Source organism: Epinephelus lanceolatus, chromosome 19 (assembly GCF_041903045.1).
Source record: "Epinephelus lanceolatus isolate andai-2023 chromosome 19, ASM4190304v1, whole genome shotgun sequence".
Lineage (NCBI taxonomy): Eukaryota > Metazoa > Chordata > Actinopteri > Perciformes > Serranidae > Epinephelus > Epinephelus lanceolatus.
In genome coordinates, this window is record NC_135752.1 from 22,841,400 (window position 1) to 22,861,961 (window position 20,562).

The following is a 20,562-nucleotide window of genomic DNA, read 5'->3' on the forward strand; positions in this document are numbered from 1 at the left end:
GCGAGCAGGCATGCACAATACCATGAACCTGAAATCAAATCAAAGCAAATAAATGGAATTCAGCCATCATTAATTTCATTATTTACACCTGAGCTTTTCCTACTGTGACGAGCCAAAATGTCTCCTGTGAAGAAGACGATTATCTGCTGACATGTATTTATTGGCTGTTTGTTTGCCTCAGATTCTGAGGTCCAGTGATTCATTGCTGATTAAATGGATCGCCCCCACTCATGCAGACACACACACAAAGAAGAGATAAAGAGACTTTGCTCTTTTAGTTTTGTGTTTCCTGTAGTGTTGTGGGAGGGAATTTACAAAACCCAAAACAGACAGTGAGTCAGTTTGACTTACAGGGGCTGACAAGATGCAGAGAGCCGTGATTCTGGTGTGTCTGGTGGTCATGGGGTTGGCCTGGATTGGGCAAGCAGTCCCAGTGCTCCCAGACCCTCTTATTCTCACACAGGAGAACTTTGATCTGGGCCGGGTGGGTAGGCTAAAACATAAGTTCTAGTATTTTCTTTATAGATGATGTCATATTTTTCTCTTTCCCCCTCCATCTTTTTGTCATGCACAAAGCTTTGCTGCACAAACATTTCTGTGTCCCTTGCAGTTCATGGGCAGGTGGTATGAGGTAGCTGTGGTGTCTACTTGCCCTCACTTCATGCAGCGCAAGAGGGGAAACCCTGTCATTGTCGCACTGGAGCTGCAACATGTAGACTCTGAAGGAAACTTCACAATGACGGCCACTAGTTTCAGGTCAGACTTACATGCCATGTGGTAGTGTAAAGTATGTTCCATTCAGTATAACCTGTGCTGTGTTTACATGTGTGACTGCATGTAGGAATGGCACATGTAAGCAGACGTCCACAAATTACGCTTTGACCAACACTCCAGGACGATTCTTCCACCATGTTGCAAGTATGTTTCTCCAACTTCCTTCCTCTCCTCATACTTGTTAAAATAACTCTTAAGTTCTGCCCTTGGTTATGCTAAACTAAATCTAAGTGCTCCTGGATCAACATCCCACAATGCATTCTGACCAACATTGCAATCAACTAATCATCACAGCCCTCTGACATCATCTCAGCCCTCTGACATCATCTGTGTGCTGCACCTGTGCTTCATGCAATATTGCTTTGTGCTTCTTTAGAGTTAAGCTAGCTCCCCAAAATTAAGTAGGTAAAATTGAACAAAATCCTCAGTAACATTAAGCTTGCGATTAGGCTAGAATTTTAGCAAGTTAGCTTGCTAACTAGGAAGGCTATACTAACGAGTAAGGTTGCCATAAGGCCAGAATATTAGCAAGTTAGCTTGCTGACTAGAAAGACTATGCTAACGAGTAAGCTTGCGATTAGGCTAGAACTTTTGGCAAGTTAGCTCGCTAACTAGGAAGGCTAAGCTAACGAGTAATATTGCCCATAGGCTAGAATATTAGCGAGTTAATCTGCTAACTAGGAAGGCTATGCTAACTAGTAAACTTGCCAATAGGCTAGAATATTAGCGAGTTAGCTTGCTTACTAGGAAGGCTATACTAAGGAGTAAGTTTGCCATAAGGCCAGAATATTAGAAAGTTAGCTTGCTATCTAGGAAGACTATGCTAATGAGTAAGCTTTCCAATAGGCTAAAATATTAGCGAGTTAGCTTGCTAACTAGGAAGGCTATGCTAACGACTAAGCTTGCCAATAGGCGAGAATATTAGCAAGTTAGCTTGCTAACTAGGAAGGCTAGGCTAACAAGTAAGCTTACCAATAGATTAGAATATTAGCGTGTTAGCTTGCTAACTAGGAAGGATATATGCTAACGACTAAGCTTGCCAATAGGCAAGAATATTAGCAAGTTAGCTTGCTTACTAGGAAGGCTAGGCTAACAAGTAAGCTTGCTAACAGGCTAGAATATTGACAAGTTAGCTTGCTATCTAGGAAGGCTATGCTAACATGTAAGCTTGCCAATTGGCTAAAATATTGTACACTAATGAAGAGGGTGGATAATATCATTTTTCAGTTGCAAATACCCACGATTAACACATTTTCCCTCTTTTTTATAGCCTTTTTTTTTTTTTTGCAATTGCAGTGCTTGTGTTGATCCAGGACCACACTGTCAAATAAAAACAGTTTTAAATAGGCAAGGAAAAAACTGCAAAATGACAAATGATCCAGAAACATGTCCTAACCCTAACACTAACCCTAACCCTGTGTTCCTGTCTGCAGGGTTCGGAGTGGACGTTGATTCCTTCGTGGTTCACTCCAGCTATGATGAGTACGCAATGATGCTGATACTGAGCACAGAGAAAGCATCAGGAAATAAAACCATCATAGTCAAGCTTTATAGTGAGTGACAATGGAATCTATATTAATTTGTAGCATTTTTTGTATGAATGTATTGTTTTTAATTGAAATTATGGATGACTCTGTGTGATGGTAATAATGTCCTCCTCAGGTCGAACTATGAGTGTGAGAGCAGCTGTGTTGGAGGACTTCAAAACTCTGGTCAGACAACATGGAGTGAGTGATGACACCATCATTATGAATCAGAATAAAGGTGATGCACACTAACATTAAGGACTCTCCTTAAAACCCTCCCTAGAGTATAAAACATTTCATTTTCTCCGGCGTTTTTTTTTTTTTTTTACATGAGGCAACAAATGTTGTCTAAATGAAAGACAGACACCCCCCTTTCCATCTTACTGTCGTTCCAGGTGAGTGTGTTCCAGGTGAGCAGGTGACAAAGGCCACCACGACTCAGCCTCAGGTAGGTGCCTCACACCGTGATGTGCTGAAAAGACATTTGCATAATGAAACCAGAGATGTGAGTTTAATCAGTCACCAGCTAAACCTTGTATGTCTGTCATTAAGAGTTCTGATCCCAAGAGGAGGAAAAGAAATTCGGTGCTACCTATGGTTCCTGCACAGGAGGAGGACGCTGGTAACGTTTGGCCAGGTGAGAGCACACCTGAATAAAAACAACCAATCAGGGACAAGGAGTCTCTAATGCTGCTGTCAATCATGTCAGTCGTTGTTGGTGAACTGCGGTCAAACTGTTAAACTAGGCAGCGTTAATCAAATGAACCAAGATTCTGTTTATTCTAACAGTGACTGACATGACTGGCAGCTGTTAGAGACTCTTCAGCTCTGACTGGTTGTTGGCGTGTCATGAATGCCATTAGAAGCAGTAGGAAGAGGAGACAGTGCAGACTAATTGCCTCATGTACCCCTTTAAAATTTAGTGACAGTTTCAGCAATTATGATACGTTATTTTCATAAACGTTACCAATTGTAGCTTTAAAGGTTACAAAAAAACTAATTGCGCTCAGTGTTAAATTCCTCTCATTATACACTCACTCTGGCTACCACAGATCACATGTGGTAGCCCATGGGATCAGTAATTCTCACATATTCAATGTCATCAACATTTTATTCAATTTCATGTCTTCATGTTTTGCCTTTATCAGACAGTGTGGAGTGAAGAGATGACAGAGAGGACAGAAATGTTGAAAATAAACTGCAGCATGCCAAGCCTTTTTACTTCACATCCTCACACACACTCTAAAGCAGGGATAGCCTGCTTGCTTTTCCCAGAGGCCTTGTTGGCAAAATGACAGGAGGCCAGGGGGAAGTTAATAGACAAATATTGATGATATTTATCAGTATATAATAAATAAATTGCCTGTTTCCAACCTTTAAGTGTTTGCATCCTCGCCAAGAGGCAAATCCAGTCCCAGCAGCCCTGCACAGGTCAGGTGTATGCAGGGGTGTTTCTAGGATTTGAGGACTGGGGGGATCCTCCAGTGGCACTTTTCAAAATTAATAAACAAGCTCTGTTTTGCTGATTTTTGTGCACTCTGGCCCCTTATTCAAATTCAAAGCATAATTTATTTTCACTGAGAATTAGAAAATGGCTGGCTGGCCACCCAACACTGGGCCAGATTTGGCCTGCAGGCAGGAGGTTGAGTATCACTGCTCTAAAGCATTCAATTGTGTGCATACAAATATCAAATCTAAAAAAAAAAGAAATAAAGAAAAACATGACACATATTGTATTTCTATCCAGTTTGAGCATATTAATATTTAGTTTACTGTTACAGGGTGGACAGATCATGTGGAATAACTGAAGAGGAGAATCGTCACACAAACCAGACTATCATGTTGTCACACTACTATGCTGAGTGTAAAAAAAAAAAAAAAAAATTACTCAGTGGATAAAATGACCCTGTTTTGTTGGTACTGACTTCTGTAGATCGGAACATACTGTATGATTACCATATGTTACACTATAACTATTGTCTTGTATTTTCATATTCATAATATGCTTGATATGTCAAAATCAATTTATAATGGCACCTTGCAAATAAAATGATTCCATTTTTATCAGTGTGAACCTGATCTTTCAGAGCTCTGAACTCTGTAAGAAGTTAAATTTAACTCCCCTTGCTGATGAAATAAATACTTGGGAGCAATATTTATTGTTTAGATATACTGGTTAGCACTCTAACTCCAAATACTATATTGTTTTAAATGTATTGATTATCTATGTTCAATTCTTTATCATGGAGGGAACATGATCTGAAATTGAGGAAAAATTAACGACGTGTTTCATAGTTTACACTTTCTACCTGCCATACATGCCTTTCTCTCAATTCACCATGTAAATTTCCACTAGCCCGCCTCTCCACTACACCTACCTGCCAGCCTATCACCTGTCCATACATCTCCTGCTCCTGTTGATCCACCACACACACCTCATTAAGCCAGCTCTGCTCACCTGTTGCTCATTACTCCCTGCCACTATAAATATCCCAGCTTTACAGACTCTCGTGGCCAGATTGGTCTTTGTCATATTCATGCAAGACTTTCCAGTGTGTGTTCCTGGACTGCTTTCTTGTTGCTGACCTTACCTGTCACTGACTCTCCTGCTTTGTCTGCTCCCTGGTAAACCACTTAGCCTTCTATCCCCAACCAAGAGCTCACCTGGTATCTGACCCTCTGTTTGTCTGACTTTGCCTCCTGTCTGCTCTGTCACGGAACCACTGCACATGTTGGAACTGTTTGCTGTTTGTGTGCATCCAGCAGACACCTGTGACTCACCTGCTCTCTGCTTCGGTGTGCTAGGCCAAGTACTCAGTACTGAACCTGTATCTTGGAAGGCTCTGAGCCAAGAAATTGACTCACTCTGTTATTTCACCTGCCTGCCCATTCTGTGTTTGACAAGCAAACACAGGACATTACGAACTTTCCTGTTTGCCTTTGGTGCTGCAATTTGGTTCTTACCATACCCGTGACAATGTCAGCAACCAACATTACATGTTTTCATGATGCTTGCATGTAGCTTCATGTGGCAGTGTAGGCTACATAAAGTGAACACTTGCGTAGTGTTCAGATTGGTAGGTTTTTGCTCACAGGGATTACTTTTATGTACGTTTGCCTTATAATTTGAAACTTTGGTGAAGTTTAATATGAACATCCTTTATTACAACATGACACAAATACAGAAAAGCGTAATAGTTCCCCTTTAAGTGTTGATTATTCATTCATAATACATAACTGCTTATCCTGTTAAGGGTCACAGGAGGGCTGGAGCCTATCCCAGCTGACACTGGGCAAGAGGCGGGGTACATCCTGGACAGGTCCCCAGACTATCACAGGGGTGACACATAGAGACTGACAACCATTCCCATCTATGGGCAACTTGGAGTCACCAGTTAACCTAACCTGCATGTCTTTAAGACATGTCCAATGGGCCCAAGTCAATGGATTCGAACCCAGAATCCTTTAGCAGTGAGGCAACAGTACTAACCCATAACTAACCCAATAACTTTCATTTCATTTGATGTACAGAGCTCCTAAAAAATGGTGGCCTAACATAGTGGTTCTCAACCCTTATTGTGTCAAGGACCCCTCAATTAATACACATAGTTCAAGTGCCCCCATTTCTCTGTCTGAAACAGTTATGATTGTTAGATATGGTTAAGATCAGAATTCCATACTGATCAACATCAGTTGAGTTGATAATTGTGAAAGTAAGTAAAACCTATCAGAATATTTACTCTTAAGAGTCTTACTAACACTTGACTCACTTCTATAGCGAATTAAATAGTAAAAATAAACCATTACCCATTTGTCTGGGTACCCCCCCGGAATTTACCCAAGGAGCCCCGGAGGCCTTGACCCCTGGTTGAGAACCATTGGCCTACCATATAGAATACAGGATACAATATCACGTTACTCATGAGTCTCTCAGATCATGGTACGTATTGATTTACTGTTACCAAATCTCTGGAGTCCAACGTTCAAATGATCAGCCGCTCAGGCAAGTCAAAGCACAAAGCAGAACTTTGCTCTTTTACTTATTTGTTTTTTACTTGGCTAAGGGAATGAGTGCATGCACAGTACACAAAACACAGGTCAATGCCCTGTCCCCATTTGAAGAGTTGAGTGGGGGGTGTAAGAAACAATGAGGAGGTGGCCCTTTCTGGGGGATTCAGTGTCTCAGGCATCACTCCTCTCAGAGACGAGTGGACACACAGGCTGTCAGGATGCAGAAGGCAGTGATTCTGGTTTCCTTGCTGGTCCTGGGTTGGTCCCAGACCCTTCAGGGACTCCCTACACTTCCAGAGCCTCTCTATCCTACACAGGAGAACTTTGACCTGAACAGGGTGAGTTTTGAGTTTTTCTCTCTTTTATGTTTATCATTCTGTCTTTTTTTTAATGCATACATTCAGTATACAAGGTAAAAGGCAGAAGCACAGTTCTTATGTGTTTTCTTTTCTACCCTTTACTGTCAGTTATTAGATTAATATCCTTTGATATTTTGGGGATAAAATGTGTCATCCTGCCAGCTGTGGAAACTTTCATATATTAAAAACATTACAATCATGAATAGAAAATAAAACCTCTCATGATCTTCACCTGTGAAATGTTGAAACTGTGAAAGCAATTTGGGCCAGAGACGATAGTTTATATTGTCTGCGTTAAGTGAGACTTTGTGTTCAGAAGTTTTTCATCGTGAGAACTATTATCATGAGCTCTTCAAAGGACTCATGATAATAGTTCTCACGATGAAAAACTTCTGAACACAAAGTCTCACGAGCTCTTCAAAGGGTTTGATATCTTGCAATTGGTTGAGTATGCGTCCTCTATTAGTGCCTCTTACAAATGTTAATGCAGCTAAAAGAAACTGTGTCAAGTTCTGCCCGCTACATGCATTGTCTTCTTTCAAAATATTCGTCCACTTTACCGTTTACATACAGTCTCTTGCAAAATAAACACACTATGTCAGTACAACACCGTGAATTGACATTTTCCCCTTTTAACAACAGAAACACATGGTTAGGTTTAGGAAAGAAAGAACAGGGTTTGACTTTAGAATGTTACAGGACAAGAACACTGCTCTCTTGGGATGAAAGTCATGTATTTGTTTGCTGATCCTGCCCCAGCATCAGCCTTAACCACAAAATATAAAACCAAAAATAAAATTCCCTAAAGACTAATCTCCTCCTGCTTCCTTTTGACTGGCTAACACACTCACTGCAAAACTTTGCCTGAGACAATGTAAATATAGGCTCTTCCAATCTGCATGGTGGAATTTGTTTGCCTGATTTACAGAGAATCACGCCCGGGGACAGGCATTTAGAATAACTATATAGAAATAGCCAATCTTCTCGCTGATTGCCTCATTTGCTTAGGTAGGTCATATGAGGACATCAGTATTGAATTGAGACTATTTCATAACCAGTTAAAAAAAAATTTGTAGCTGCTTTAAAGTGTCCTGAGAAGTATCTTTAAAACAAATACAATACAATAAATATCAAAATCTAGAAATATAATTAATACTTTAAAGTTAAAACTTTATATGGTTTTAGTTGGGAAGGTTGTAGTGATGGGATATGCAGTACTGGTCCCAGTTGCGCGAAATGTTTTCATTTTGTAACAACTTTATTTTTATAGTACTCAGTAAATGTGTATTTTAATAAAGTGAGATGAACAAAATTATTTTTGTGTTTTTGAATAGAGCTTATAGTTTTTTTGTGTATTACATCAGTAATATTTAAATAGATTATGGACCTCTTTTTCACAGTTTTTGGGAACATGGCATGACGTTGCCGTGGCGAGTTCATGTCCCTATATGCAACGAAACAGGGGAGATGCAGCCATTGGGACACTGATCCTGCAGAGCGGCACTGAAGGCAAACTCAAGACGACTCGAAGGGTACTCAGGTTTGTAGGAAGTGCACAGTTACACAAACACACTACTGCACAAATACTGTGTATCAAAACATATGTTTTTGAAATTTGGAAAAAATAAGAATGTCGAAAGTGAAAATTTGGAATGTTTAATCTTAAAATTTTTGACTCTCTCTCCAAATATTTTGTACTTGCTTGATCTGACAACATTTCAGTGCAAAATTTAAAGTGTAAAATCCAGTGGTGGAAGGTCACTAACTATAAATACTAGGTCTACAGTGCTGAATTGTACATTTTTAACTTGAGTATTTCCATTTTACACCATGTTATACTTGTTCCTCTCCACTAAATTTCAGAGGGAAGTACTGTACTTTGTCCTTCATCAGACAGATCAGATGACACAAAATATAATATGTGATATGATGAGTTATTATAGATTGATAGCCAACAGTATTTTAAGAGGTTAAAATTAGCACCACCTTTACCAGCTTCAGCATTAAAAACATTAAAAATAATTCAATGATATATTTTAGGGATGAGCAAGTGCTTCATTATCTGTAGCTGTATGTGTATGTGGTCAGCCAATAAAATCTGTATCCATATCTGTACTCTGAATGGGCGGGGTTAAAACTGGACTTGGGTGGGGCCTAAGTCAATTTTCTCTTGGAAGATACTTGTACCTGTAAAAAGTACATTATCTGTACCGGATGCTTGTTTCATCGAAGTATTAGCTCAACCCTAATATATATTCTTCCCAAACATGATTTGTGCGACAATTCATATCTAAATGTTTTGTGTATGTGCAGGCAAGGAACATGTAAGGAGATGACTGTGGACTATGAGTTGACCACCACACCAGGACGATTTACCTACCATGTTGCCAGTATGTTTCCCTCTGTGTAATCCTGCAGTGACACAGCTCGCTTTGCAATTCATGTTGTCCACAAAGTTTCTTTACAGGTAATATTTTCTCTCAATGTCCTTTCAACAGGGTGGGCAGCAGACGTGGATGCCTACGTGGTTCACACAAACTACAATGAGTATGCAATAGTGATAATGGGCAAACAGAAATCGTCAGGGGATAAGAGCACCTCCGTTAAGCTTTACAGTGAGTGGACACTTTTCATACATGCCCTGGAACATTTCACTCTGTTATTTATTTACTAATTTCAGCTTTAATTAACTAAGATAGAGCATCTCATTGGGCATGAATAAATTATTAATTATTTGTTTTATTGACATCCGCTTCATCTCAATTATTCTGTCCTCTTCAGGTCGAACTATGACTGTGAGAGACACTGTGCTGCAGGACTTCAAAACACTGGTCAGAGAACAGGGAATGAGCGATGACACCATTATCATTAAGCAGGACAAAGGTACAACACAGATACTTGCACAGACCTCAGAATATGAAAGCATTCAGATAATATTTGAATGAGCGATGACAAGGAAAGCGATGCTACCATCACTCTGCATGAAACAGTTATTGTCTAAAAGAGGAAATCATGCGGCAAATAATACGAATAAATAATACAAGTTGACATTGAAAGAATAGCTATAGAGTGTGTGGGTGTCTACATGATATGTTTCTGTTTAAAATCTTTGCAGGTGACTGTGTTCCTGGAGCAGTGGTGGTTGAGCCGACTGCTCAGCCTGAGCCTCAGGTACTCAAAGTATATTTAATTAATCTAACCTGAATTATTTTTAGGTGTATATTTAGATTGTTTTCATTCAAACAAAATTTAACAAATGCACTACATTTTTAAAATAATTTGGTTCTTGTTTTATTCTTCTGGTGATTTAAATCATCTCCGCTTTAACCCTCCATAGGCCCGTTTTTGTTACTTTTAGGGGGCACAGGGAATCTTAGGGGGAGATAGGTCAACAGGATACGCTACATAGAAGTGGTATTGATCTGAAAGCAGAAGATTAATTTGAGGTGCAACAAGTTTTCTAGTCATAACTATATACAAAAAAATAATTCCAACTTCAGAATTTGGAGTGTAAAAAGGTGCCTAAGAACATTATAATGGAAGCAAATGATGGTCATTCCCATGCACAATTAGGTCTCATAAATTGTTGCATAATTTGTTTTGATACCATTTGCTACACAGATTTGGTGCTAAATTTAAGCACATCTGGACACTTGAGAATTGATAAAAATGGTAAAAATCACTCTAAAATACCACAATACGAACCAAGACCTTAAACGAGCACCATAGAAAACTACATGCTGTGATTTGGTATCAAAACCTTTTGACATTGTTGAGCACTTTTGTACTGGAAACAATCAACATACTTATGCATGCTCTGAATGTCCAAGGTCTCTAGTTTGTGGCTGTAAAGCTTAATGAGGCTGTGGTTATTGGAGAGGTCACTATAGGTCATTTTATACAGTCATGTCTATCAAAAATGGCCTCACTACAGTGAAATGGTTTCTGTGGGGACTAATATCATTACACATGAATAAAACTGGATCACCGAATCCACAAGAGTCTCAGCTTTGCAGCTGTACCCTATATATGCAATTCCAAGACTGTTGCAGGGACCCCAGTTTGCAGAAATATTCAAATGCAAAACGCAGCATGGTTTTTGCCCTAAAGTGCTTCGGACTAGCATAAAATGGACATTTCTGTAAAGGGGAGAAAAACCCATAGAACCATTTTCATTTAGATATCTTGAGATGAGAGGTCAAGGGACCCTTCCTGATAAGATAGCATGGCATGTTTGGATTCTTCAGGCCCTCAAGTTTCATATGATACCAGTATCTTCACTCTTGCTAAAACTCAGCTGGCTACAGCCTCTTAAAGACACAAATATCATCCAAGCTTGTCATCAGTCCCGTGGGTCTCTTAAAAAAACATAGTTTTAGGAGTTGGAATATATAATATAGTGTTAAATAATTTTTTTTAATCTTTTTTTTTATTATTATTTGAAAGCATGTACATAAAAAACAATCATACTTTATATACATAATTTTCTTTTTCTTTTTTCCACCCTATCAGCATTGTACAGTCATACAGCCACAAAAACATTTACATATTTGCAGGGAGGTAACAATGTTAAATAATTATTTAATAAATGTGGGCAGTGCATTACATGTTATAACTTACAACGCAATTATAATTTTACTGTTATGATTAAATGCCGCAGCTATAATGTAGTTTGGAGTTCCTGTCTCAAAGGATTTTGAAACAGACTAATGGAACATTTAAGCAGAACATCTGGTGATCAAATGTCTTTTTATCTCTAACGGAATCTGTGATATAGCGGAGGAAGAGAGACGTGGTGCCTACTTTGGCTCCTGCAGATATTGAGGGTTCTGGTGAAGACACACCTCTTTTCAATGGAACTGGTGAGTGATTGTCTTGTTCAGTTGAATACGCTTAGATATTATTGTATGACATGGCACATCCTGTTTCAACTAATGGTCTTCTTTGTGATGTCTCTCTCCCTCTTTCTCCACATAGAGGCCTGTAATGCTGCACCAGACATAGGACCATGCTTTGGGATGCACCAGCGTTTCTACTACAACTCCTCCTCAATGAGCTGTGAACTATTCAAGTACGGAGGGTGTATGGGCAACCAGAACAACTTTGTATCTGAAAGAGAGTGTCTGCAGAGATGTCGCACTGAGGGTGAGGAGTGAAGAAACATCTGCATATGTGTGAGCTGTGAAAAAAAAATTAAAAATGAAACTCCTGGAAATACAGGCAAATATGAACACTGATTTGTTGTGTCTCCCTAGCTGTGTGCCGTCTGCCCATGGCGCCCCAACCCTGCACGGGCCAGCCATCCATCTGGGCCTTTGACTCCCCCATCGGTCTGTGTGTGCCCTACAAACAGGGCTACTGCCAGGGCAATGCCAACAAGTTCTACAGCAAAGCAGAGTGTGAGGAATACTGCGGGGTGATGAACGATGGTGAGATGATAAAGTAGATAAAAAACACAAACCTAATCTCCACTCAGCTGTCATCAAAATGTTTCATGTCTTTTTGCTCTTTTACAGAGGGAGAGCTCCTGAGCACAAACTGAATGACATCAGGAAACATCACCGCTCAAATGAACTCATCAAACAGAGACGTAGAACGAACCAGCACCACATAAGGGGCAGATTAAGGAAATGTGACTTTGTCTCAGCAATCACAGAATATGTGAAGTTATATCACAACAGATCAAAAATAAAATGAGTGATAACTCTGTCTGGTGTTTCATGTGTTTGTTATTTTTGTTTATTATCACCATTCTTATAGGATTCCTCTTACCTTCTGCTGATGCAGTTGCTTCTTGGTGCCCATCAATACACACAGTACAAAGGGTGTAGGTTTTGTTTTAACAATGGGGGGGATGGTGACACATACAAAACAGGGGGTTGTAGCAACTGTTTTTTCTACAGCAGCCAAGAAAATTGATCTCTACAAGTCAGAAATGTAGGAAGATGAAGATCTGATGATTTACAAGTTAAGTATGAATGTAGCTGTTAACTAGCTGTGAAAGAAGCCATGAACTGCTCAGGAATTTTGGAATTTTGTAAATAAAAACACATATTTGAAATATATTAATGTCATAAATAGTGAGAATCTGAAATCTCTGAAATAAAGGACCAAAATTTTATGTAAAATAGTCAGAAAAGTACTTGCCCAAACTATATTATAATATGAAACATAGGGATAAATCAGACTATATAGGGTTAGGAGATGGTTTGTGGTAACAAGATGACTGACTTTCATTATTATACCAAGAGATTTATGGATTTTCTTACTAACACAGTCAGTTTGTTCTCTCCAATTCAAACTCTCATCAACAAAAATGCCCCCAGATTTTGTACTGGACACTTGAGGCAGCTCAACAGACTCACTTATATTTTTGGATAAATCTTGTAGTATGTTTTTGCCACTGAAAATGATAACATTAGATTTTCTTATAGTCAAAGGTAATCTGTTTAATCTGAACCATATGAAATAGGCAGTTAAACCAGCATTGGCATCTTTCATCAGTGAATCAACTGATGGTTATGTGGTCATGTTGAAGGGGGCAAAAACTAAATATGTAAAGAAAAATAACAGAAGATGGCAGCAGTGCACTTTGAGCCTGCATGACAGCTTCCATTGACAAGCAAGAAGTAGATGAGAAACATGAATTTTTTTTTTTTTACCCCTAAGTCAGGGCTTACAGGCAGAGAAACACACAGGGGCTTTATGCCTTTCGATAAACTCCATCGTCAAATATCTGACAGCATGGATAGTTATGTTTACTGGTAGCGTTATTACATGGTTCAAAGGGTCACAGTCTGCAAATCCTGGCGAAATGATCTGTATTTGTGTACAGTGTGAGGACGAGAGCTGCCTGCGACACATAACTCAGGGTGAAATTTGCACATAACATATGAGTACACTATTCCACTCAAACTCAACAAGCTAGGAAACGTTACTGTTGACTACCTGACGAGAACTGAAGACAGTAACACACGGTGAGTCCATTTGCGTCGACAACGTAACGTTACATTAGCCTAATTTAATATATTTTACTTGTCAACACGTTAAAAAATGAAGCAGACTGTGTAGTGGAGAGTAACATGACAAGCTAGCACTGAGGTTTGAGCTAGCTTAAAGTGAGTCACGAGCTAACCAGTAAATTAAAGCGCCCCTGGCAAAACTACTAACATTGTTTTGGCTTTTAATTAGCTGTTATATCAGAAACACTCGAGCAGTTATGATATTAACACAGACACGAGTGTCATTAGAAAGTGAGCCTGTTTTGTTTGTGTCAGACAAGCTAATGTTTGCTAACAAAGTGTTGAAGCTAGCACTAAGGAAATGCGATGTTACGTATCACCACTAGGTGGCGATAGAAGATAATTAAAAGTCATGGCGACAGGTGCTTTGCTCTCTTCATTCTCCATCCCCTGAAAAAAGTGCTGTTGTTCGGATAGTGCTGCATGCTAAGGCCGGCCTCCAAAGCCTGCAGTCATTCAGACAGGGAAAAACAACCAGACTTGAGGCCTTAAAAACATCCTTAGCCTGACATCAAGTCTCATGGCCAGCTGGCAGCTTGCCCTTTCTCAGGCTGCTGTTCCCACACGTCTCTCCCTCTCTCTAATCATTAGGTTGACACTTCAGCATGGTGTTTTCAATTGCTGTATGTGATATTTGTTTTGAGTTTCACTTCAGTTTTTTGGTTTGTTTGTGGGGGTTTTTCCCAAGACACTGCAATTGACGAAGAGCAAATGCATAAGCTAAGAGACAAGTTGCACGTAGGGTATCATGTCTTGGCCTACTGGCTCAGTGCAGTTGCTTTACCATATAACTGTATGTGATGCATGTTTTAAGTTATGATAGAGATGTGTATGAGTAATTGGGGTGCTGTGTTGCTTTGTGTGCTTTCCTCAACAGACCGACAGCACCACCAAAATGAACCGTTTTACTCCAGAGGCAGTGGGTATGTGTCACAATTTTACAACACACACATCTTTCAGTATTTAACAAGAAGAACAAGATATACTTTATTAATCTCCGAGGGGAAATTACATTATTCACTCTGTTGTCATATACACATAGGCCTGAAATACACACACATGCTCAAACAGGACCTATACATGCATTAAATGGAGAGATGTCAGAGTGAGGGGGCTGTCCATGGACAGGCGCCCTGAGCAGTTGGGGGGGCTTGGTGCCTTGCTCACTGGCACCTCTCCAGCTGCCAGTCTACACTCCATATTCAGTCTGGATGGGGACTTGAGCTGCCGACCCTGAGGTTCCCAACCCAGGTCCTTATGGGCTGAGCTACTGTTGCCCCAGTAATATCGAAACAACGCACATGAGAGTTAGATGTAGAGTGATGATGGGTATACAGACTTCAAAGGTAACTCATATACAGTGGTTACAAATTTACATGTTGTCCTAAAACAATTCAGGAGAAAATAAAATGACTGTCTATCACAGGAATTGATGTAACAGCTAACAAAGCAGCGCTCTGAGCAACAGTCTGTTTCGATAATGTTTCGGCCAGCAGGCTGTTATGCTGAAATGAGTTTGTAACTATGTTATCACTCTTTTGGACTGTATTATCTGTGTCTTAGTTTAATAAATAAAAATCTACTTTCTTAAGAAAAAATCCCAGGTGTTTTCATAGATTAAATTATCAGTTCCAACTAACAGTTTTAAACACTTGCTCAGCATTTTTATGCTGTTCGCTATTGTAGTGTAGAGATCAATGTGTTGCCAGTGCCTAGGTACCAGGAGTGGGCAATATATCAATTATACTGTAGTATAATAGTAGTGTAATTATAGTGTATTGCGGCTTTTACCTCGTGGGATATACAAAATGATTATATAGCAAATATCAAGTATAAAATGTTGCATCATTTTTCTTAAGCCACCAGCACAAATACGATATGTCACACACACTTCCCCACCCATTTAGACCACCCTCTCCTGGGTTATAGTGTGTGAGCAGGCTGAGGGTTTTTCGAATCTATAGGGCCACAGACTGAAAGCTTCCGTCCTGCACTGGTATTATTTATATGTGAACTGGGGAACTGTACGTCTTTTTCGCAGTGAATAAATTCTCACATTTGTTCGGGCTGCTGTAGCTGTTTAAGTCTTCGGTAACCGAAAACATCTAACTGTTGACCGTGAAGCTTCAAGTTCACAGCAAAAACATCAGCACTTTTGGACGGAGACGAGCCGAGGCTTGAGAAGAGTTACACTTTGATCTATTTCATTATAACAATACTTAATTTTACTTCATTATAACAGTATTTTATTTAACTTTATTGCAACAGTAGTCCTTTAAGTACTTTAGTCTTTTGTGGTAGTTTAAAGGAGGTTTTAAAATATTGAGATATATATTGTGTATGGTGATATAGTTATTTATAGGCCATATCACAGAGCCCTAGTCGTAATTTAACAATGACTGATCTCTGATTTATGGCTTTATTTAGATGTGTTTCTTGGCAACATTGGTTTGAGCTCATGGGGCATTCAGTGATATCAGCATCATCAGTCTTTTTTTTCCCTGTAGAGTCTGTAGATATGTGTCAGTCCACATTTGGACAGAAACCAAGTCGTAGTAAATTCTGAAGAGGTAATTAACATGCAAACACTCAGCGAACAAACATCAAAATCTGCAAGTGCTTGTACTCTCCTCGTTTTCAAGACTCTGTCATAGCACCTGTTGAAACGTTTTTCCAGCTCCTACAACAAAACACAAAAGGAGAGCAGTACTTGTAGAAGAATGTTGTGGCACCGTTCCAGTGGATTTGAGCCACTTGCACAACCCCTGCCAAGTCACACTGAAGCTGTTCTGGTGGCTGTAGCGACACCAAATGCCCCATTTAGACACTTGATCTTTGTGTTTCCTTTGTTTTGGCAGCTGCCTGGCAACAGACAGTTAGACCTGCCTGTAGATTTAGTCTCTGTCTAATTTTACTGAAATTTAAGTTTGACTTTATTGTGTTGTAAGAGTGGGAGGTTGCATCGTGTCTTATTACTTGAAAATACACTTAGTGTGAACACAGAGTTTTCTCATTTCAATTGACTTGCGTCAAAATATAAAGAGAAAAAAAAAAATCACCCTCGGAGAGGTGAATGAGTGCATGTACTGTATGTGTGTCTGTGTATTTGTATGTGGTGATGGAGGTTATTATGTTGCAATGAATGGGGAGCCCCCAGCTCTGTCATTCATCCAGCAGCCAAGACTCTAAGGAAGCTACATGCTCCACATTCCTCTCCTCTCCTCACCTCTCCTCACACCAACAGTGAGACTGAAGTGAAGTGGATCGCGCTGTTAGTGTTTCTGTGAGCCCCTGTGCACGTACGCATGTTCGTCAGTGGGATGAATGGGCTGGAGTGGAGTGTATAACAGCAGAGGACCATGGAGAACAGAAAAAGAAAACTCTGTTGCTACTGAAATGCTCGAAATTAAAGGGCCTTTCAGTGGCTCATTGGAGTGTTTTAGCTTGTCTTAGCTCATTTATTATTCAGTCTACTTTGCTGTAGACTAGGGATGATAACGATTTATCGGTCGTTTGGAATTGAATCGAACACGTGAAATTGAATTTATCCAGTGAAGATCTGATTCTGAAATACAAACAATATGTAGTCTCCTATTAGATTCCAGCTAAAAGTAATGGTGTATTTTGAAAGCATGTTTAGCAAACAAACAGTGCAATATAACTATTTTATGACAAGGCAACCATCTTGGGGTCTGGAAACAGAGGCAGCAACATTGGAAAATGAAGCGAGCAAAGCAAAGCATTATTCAGTTATGTGTTCCATATGTTTAGGCCTCTACATCTTTACATGTTTCATGGGCTATGCTGTACTGTCAGAGAATATGCAGTGATGCAGGAAAGAAACACATTTTGGTATTGTTTGGTGGACGCAAAGTTTACCCCCCCCCCCCTCTTTAAATAAGGGATAATGGAATAATTGATTGCTAATGTTACCAGTGATTGATGAAAGAAAGTGTGAACAGTTTGCAACCCAAGACCGTAGACCGTTCTCCAAAGCACGCTGTCATGTTGCTTTCAAAGATGTGGTATTATGGTGAGGTATTGAAGTGCAGGTTAATTTTCAAAGCCTGTGCTGCATGACCAAGCAACAGTTGAGTTTCTTTTACAAAAATTAAAGCAGATATTATAGTCAAGGAGATGTACTAAATAGCAACTTATCAGGCAACTTCTAAGTAACTGGAAATAGTTTTTAATACTAAGTGGACACTAAAAACAATCAAAAAACACAAATCAGAAACTTGTATATTTTGAAAAGTGACTGGCGCATAATTCAGCGAATGCATGATTTGTACTAAATGGGCCAGAAAAGGCAAATAGCATGGCATAACTGGCATTTTGTAAAAACTCTGAGCCAAGTGACAGTGAAAAAATGATTCTGCTTTTTGTTTTGGCAAAGAGGAGATTGTTTTTTTATTGTTTGTGCTGTTATAGAATGAGAAACAAAGCCTAGAGAAATGTACAGGGAAGGAAGGCAGACTCAGATATATAATTAGCATGTAAGTGAGATAAAATGGGTGAATCAAAGAGGAGCATAGTGACTGCAAAAACAAGCTGCAGGAGAAAGGGTGCAGCTGAAAGCTTCTCAGGCAGGTAAAGCTCTTGTGTAAGAGGCAGATTGAAAGAGACAAAAAGTGTCAGGCCAGGAGCGATGCAGTAAAGAAAGGGGCCAACACAGAGAGAGGGAGAGGCCTTTTGCTCCGCTTTCCCAGGCTATGCATCAGGAAGGTTGTATTTTTTACACCATGACCAGCGCATAGCCCTTTCCTGGGGAAATCCGAGACAAAATCGAGAGAGGCTGCTGCGGGGAGGGAGAGGAGAACAGGAAAACTAGCCCTGGGAAGGAGGCAGGGGGGCAGGTACGGTAAAGCCCACACAACATGAGCGACCGAGAAAGAGCCGGAGCGTTTGGGAAGTCTAAGTGGAACACACGCACAGGCAGATAGACACAAAACGTGCATGCATGTTTACATCTCTTGTTTCTAGGCTCTTTTACTCACCATGACCTTCCAAAAAATGCGCCCCGAGAGTCTTCTCCGGAGTATTTTGGCTGCAGATTCGGATGGAATGCAGAGCTAATGCCGGGTTCCTTTGCTATCCAACCAGTCTCAGCTGTTAATCCGATGTTATGGCTGCTCTGCTATGCCTGTTTTAAATGACAATATTTCCAGTATATCACATTACCTATAAAGTAAGATTTAGGTTGGACACAAAACAAGGGATTTCAAGACAAATTTTACTTTTTATTAACATGACTGGTGTTATGACAAGTACAGCTACCCACTCAGGATGACCTGCCAGTAGCGATAAATCTATTGCAGCGGACTGCTACTGCTTAAATGTAGTTAAAAGTAGAGTAGCTCATTCTGTCAGGTATAACTTCTGCATATTTTTAATGACTTATGTCCATGAGGATTCAATGTAGAGGATTTGCATCTTGAAAAAGTTTCATTTTCCCAATTCAGAGCTCGTCACTTTAAGGCCCAAAAGCCCTAATAGAAAACCATCAGGTGCCTCACAAAGAAAAAAAAATCCATAAAGTCTGATAGGTTGGATTCCTTGACAGGTTGATAGAGGTCAAAGGTCAGAGTGAAACCCCACCTCATCTATGTGTGTGTGCTCCCCCCAGGTCTTGACCCTGCCGTGCTGAGAGACCAACTCTTCGAGCTATGGAATCGGAAAGATCTGCAGACGGTAAGAGTCACTTTCACAGCGTGTGTCAGTTCCACACATGCAATATTGAGTGTATGTGTTTACAAAGGTAGAGAGATGGAGTCTTTGTGTGTGTGTGCGAGAAGCACTTGCACAGGAAGGAACCCGAGAGAGAGAGCTTGGATACCGGCATGTTTAAATGAAGCTCACCAGCGTGTGTGTGTGTGTGCGTGTGTGTGTTAATGAGGAAACCAGAGTGTCTGTCAGTAGGAAGGAAGGAATTTGCGTTGCACTGAATGAACTTGAGATCTGTGTGAGGAGGATATTGAGTGGATGACATCTGTTTTGCAAATTAAGACGCAGCGCAAGGCATTCTCACACAGATATTATTTTCTTGTGTAGGAAGTTTCTAATGCCAGAGTTTGCATTCTTTAGCTGAGACCTAAAATCTGTCACAAGTCTCTGTGTCTGCTCTGCGCAGATATTGGCTACTGTATGTCAGCCTTTTTAAAAATTCACTTGCTTGTTAACTCATTTTACCAACAGCTGTGACTCATTTACTGGCAATATGATTATGACTGTTTTTTTAAGTCAGGCTTCCTGCACATCCTTAAAAAGTCTTAAGTGATTAATTCATTAATATAAAAATAAGGCCTTAGTTGGTATCAGTGTCATGCTAATCAGAATAGCGGAACCAACAACACTCATATTTTGTTTCTGGGATACTTAACGCAGAGGATCCACTGTCTGCTAGCTAGCTGTCACTGCACCCTGGACGACATAGGGAAGTGCAAATTCAGCGAAAATTGGCTAAGTAACTAAGATTTTGTGGCATGGCTGAAACCGATACAAGGTAATGCATACAAGGCTCTGTTTATTTTATGCAAAGAGTTTTTCAGACTAGGCACGATGGGAATCAAGGCAGTGGACTCACACATACAATGCAAAAAATACAAAATCAGAATTAGAAATGTTTTATTGTGAAGTGAATTTGCACGTGCAAGGAATTTAACTTGGTGACACCACTCCCCCCCACCCACCCCCCCACAGCTACATCTGGCAGCCCGTCATGGATTTTCAAAGCTGTCTGAGCCTCTGGAGTCTTTACTAACAATCCTGGAGGGCTGTCCAGGCAAACAGAAGGGCCGAAGCCACACCCTTGGTCATCACATCCTCATGGAATTCCAGACGTGGATAAAGGAACATCCTCAGGTAGACGGA

At 40.1% G+C, this 20,562-nt stretch overlaps 3 protein-coding genes across 3 annotated transcripts in view; all 3 read left to right on the forward strand.

The window, feature by feature from the left end:
* Positions 1-303: 303 nt before the first annotated feature.
* Positions 304-4,455, forward strand: LOC117269194 (protein AMBP-like). The gene is made up of 8 exons (XM_033646061.2): positions 304-484; positions 611-756; positions 842-918; positions 2,208-2,327; positions 2,437-2,538; positions 2,696-2,748; positions 2,853-2,937; positions 4,082-4,455. Exons 1-8 carry the CDS (start codon positions 365-367, stop codon positions 4,102-4,104), a joined length of 726 nt encoding a protein of 241 aa, XP_033501952.1. The 5' UTR covers positions 304-364; the 3' UTR covers positions 4,105-4,455.
* Positions 4,456-6,422: 1,967 nt separating this feature from the next.
* On the forward strand, positions 6,423-12,379 carry LOC117269193 (protein AMBP-like). Its single transcript, XM_033646060.2, has 10 exons — positions 6,423-6,649; positions 8,071-8,210; positions 8,984-9,060; positions 9,169-9,285; positions 9,452-9,553; positions 9,786-9,841; positions 11,448-11,532; positions 11,648-11,815; positions 11,926-12,099; positions 12,187-12,379. Exons 1-10 carry the CDS (start codon positions 6,530-6,532, stop codon positions 12,210-12,212), a joined length of 1,065 nt encoding a protein of 354 aa, XP_033501951.1. The 5' UTR covers positions 6,423-6,529; the 3' UTR covers positions 12,213-12,379.
* Positions 12,380-13,504: 1,125 nt separating this feature from the next.
* exd3 (exonuclease 3'-5' domain containing 3) overlaps positions 13,505-20,562 on the forward strand; it is a 53,010-nt gene continuing 45,952 nt past the window's right edge. Inside the window, exons 1-4 of the mRNA XM_033647270.2 lie at positions 13,505-13,647; positions 14,570-14,615; positions 19,319-19,383; positions 20,392-20,553. Coding sequence (XP_033503161.1) covers positions 14,588-14,615; positions 19,319-19,383; positions 20,392-20,553 — 255 coding nt within the window. The 5' untranslated portion in view covers positions 13,505-13,647; positions 14,570-14,587. The remainder of the gene's footprint in view (positions 13,648-14,569; positions 14,616-19,318; positions 19,384-20,391; positions 20,554-20,562) is intronic.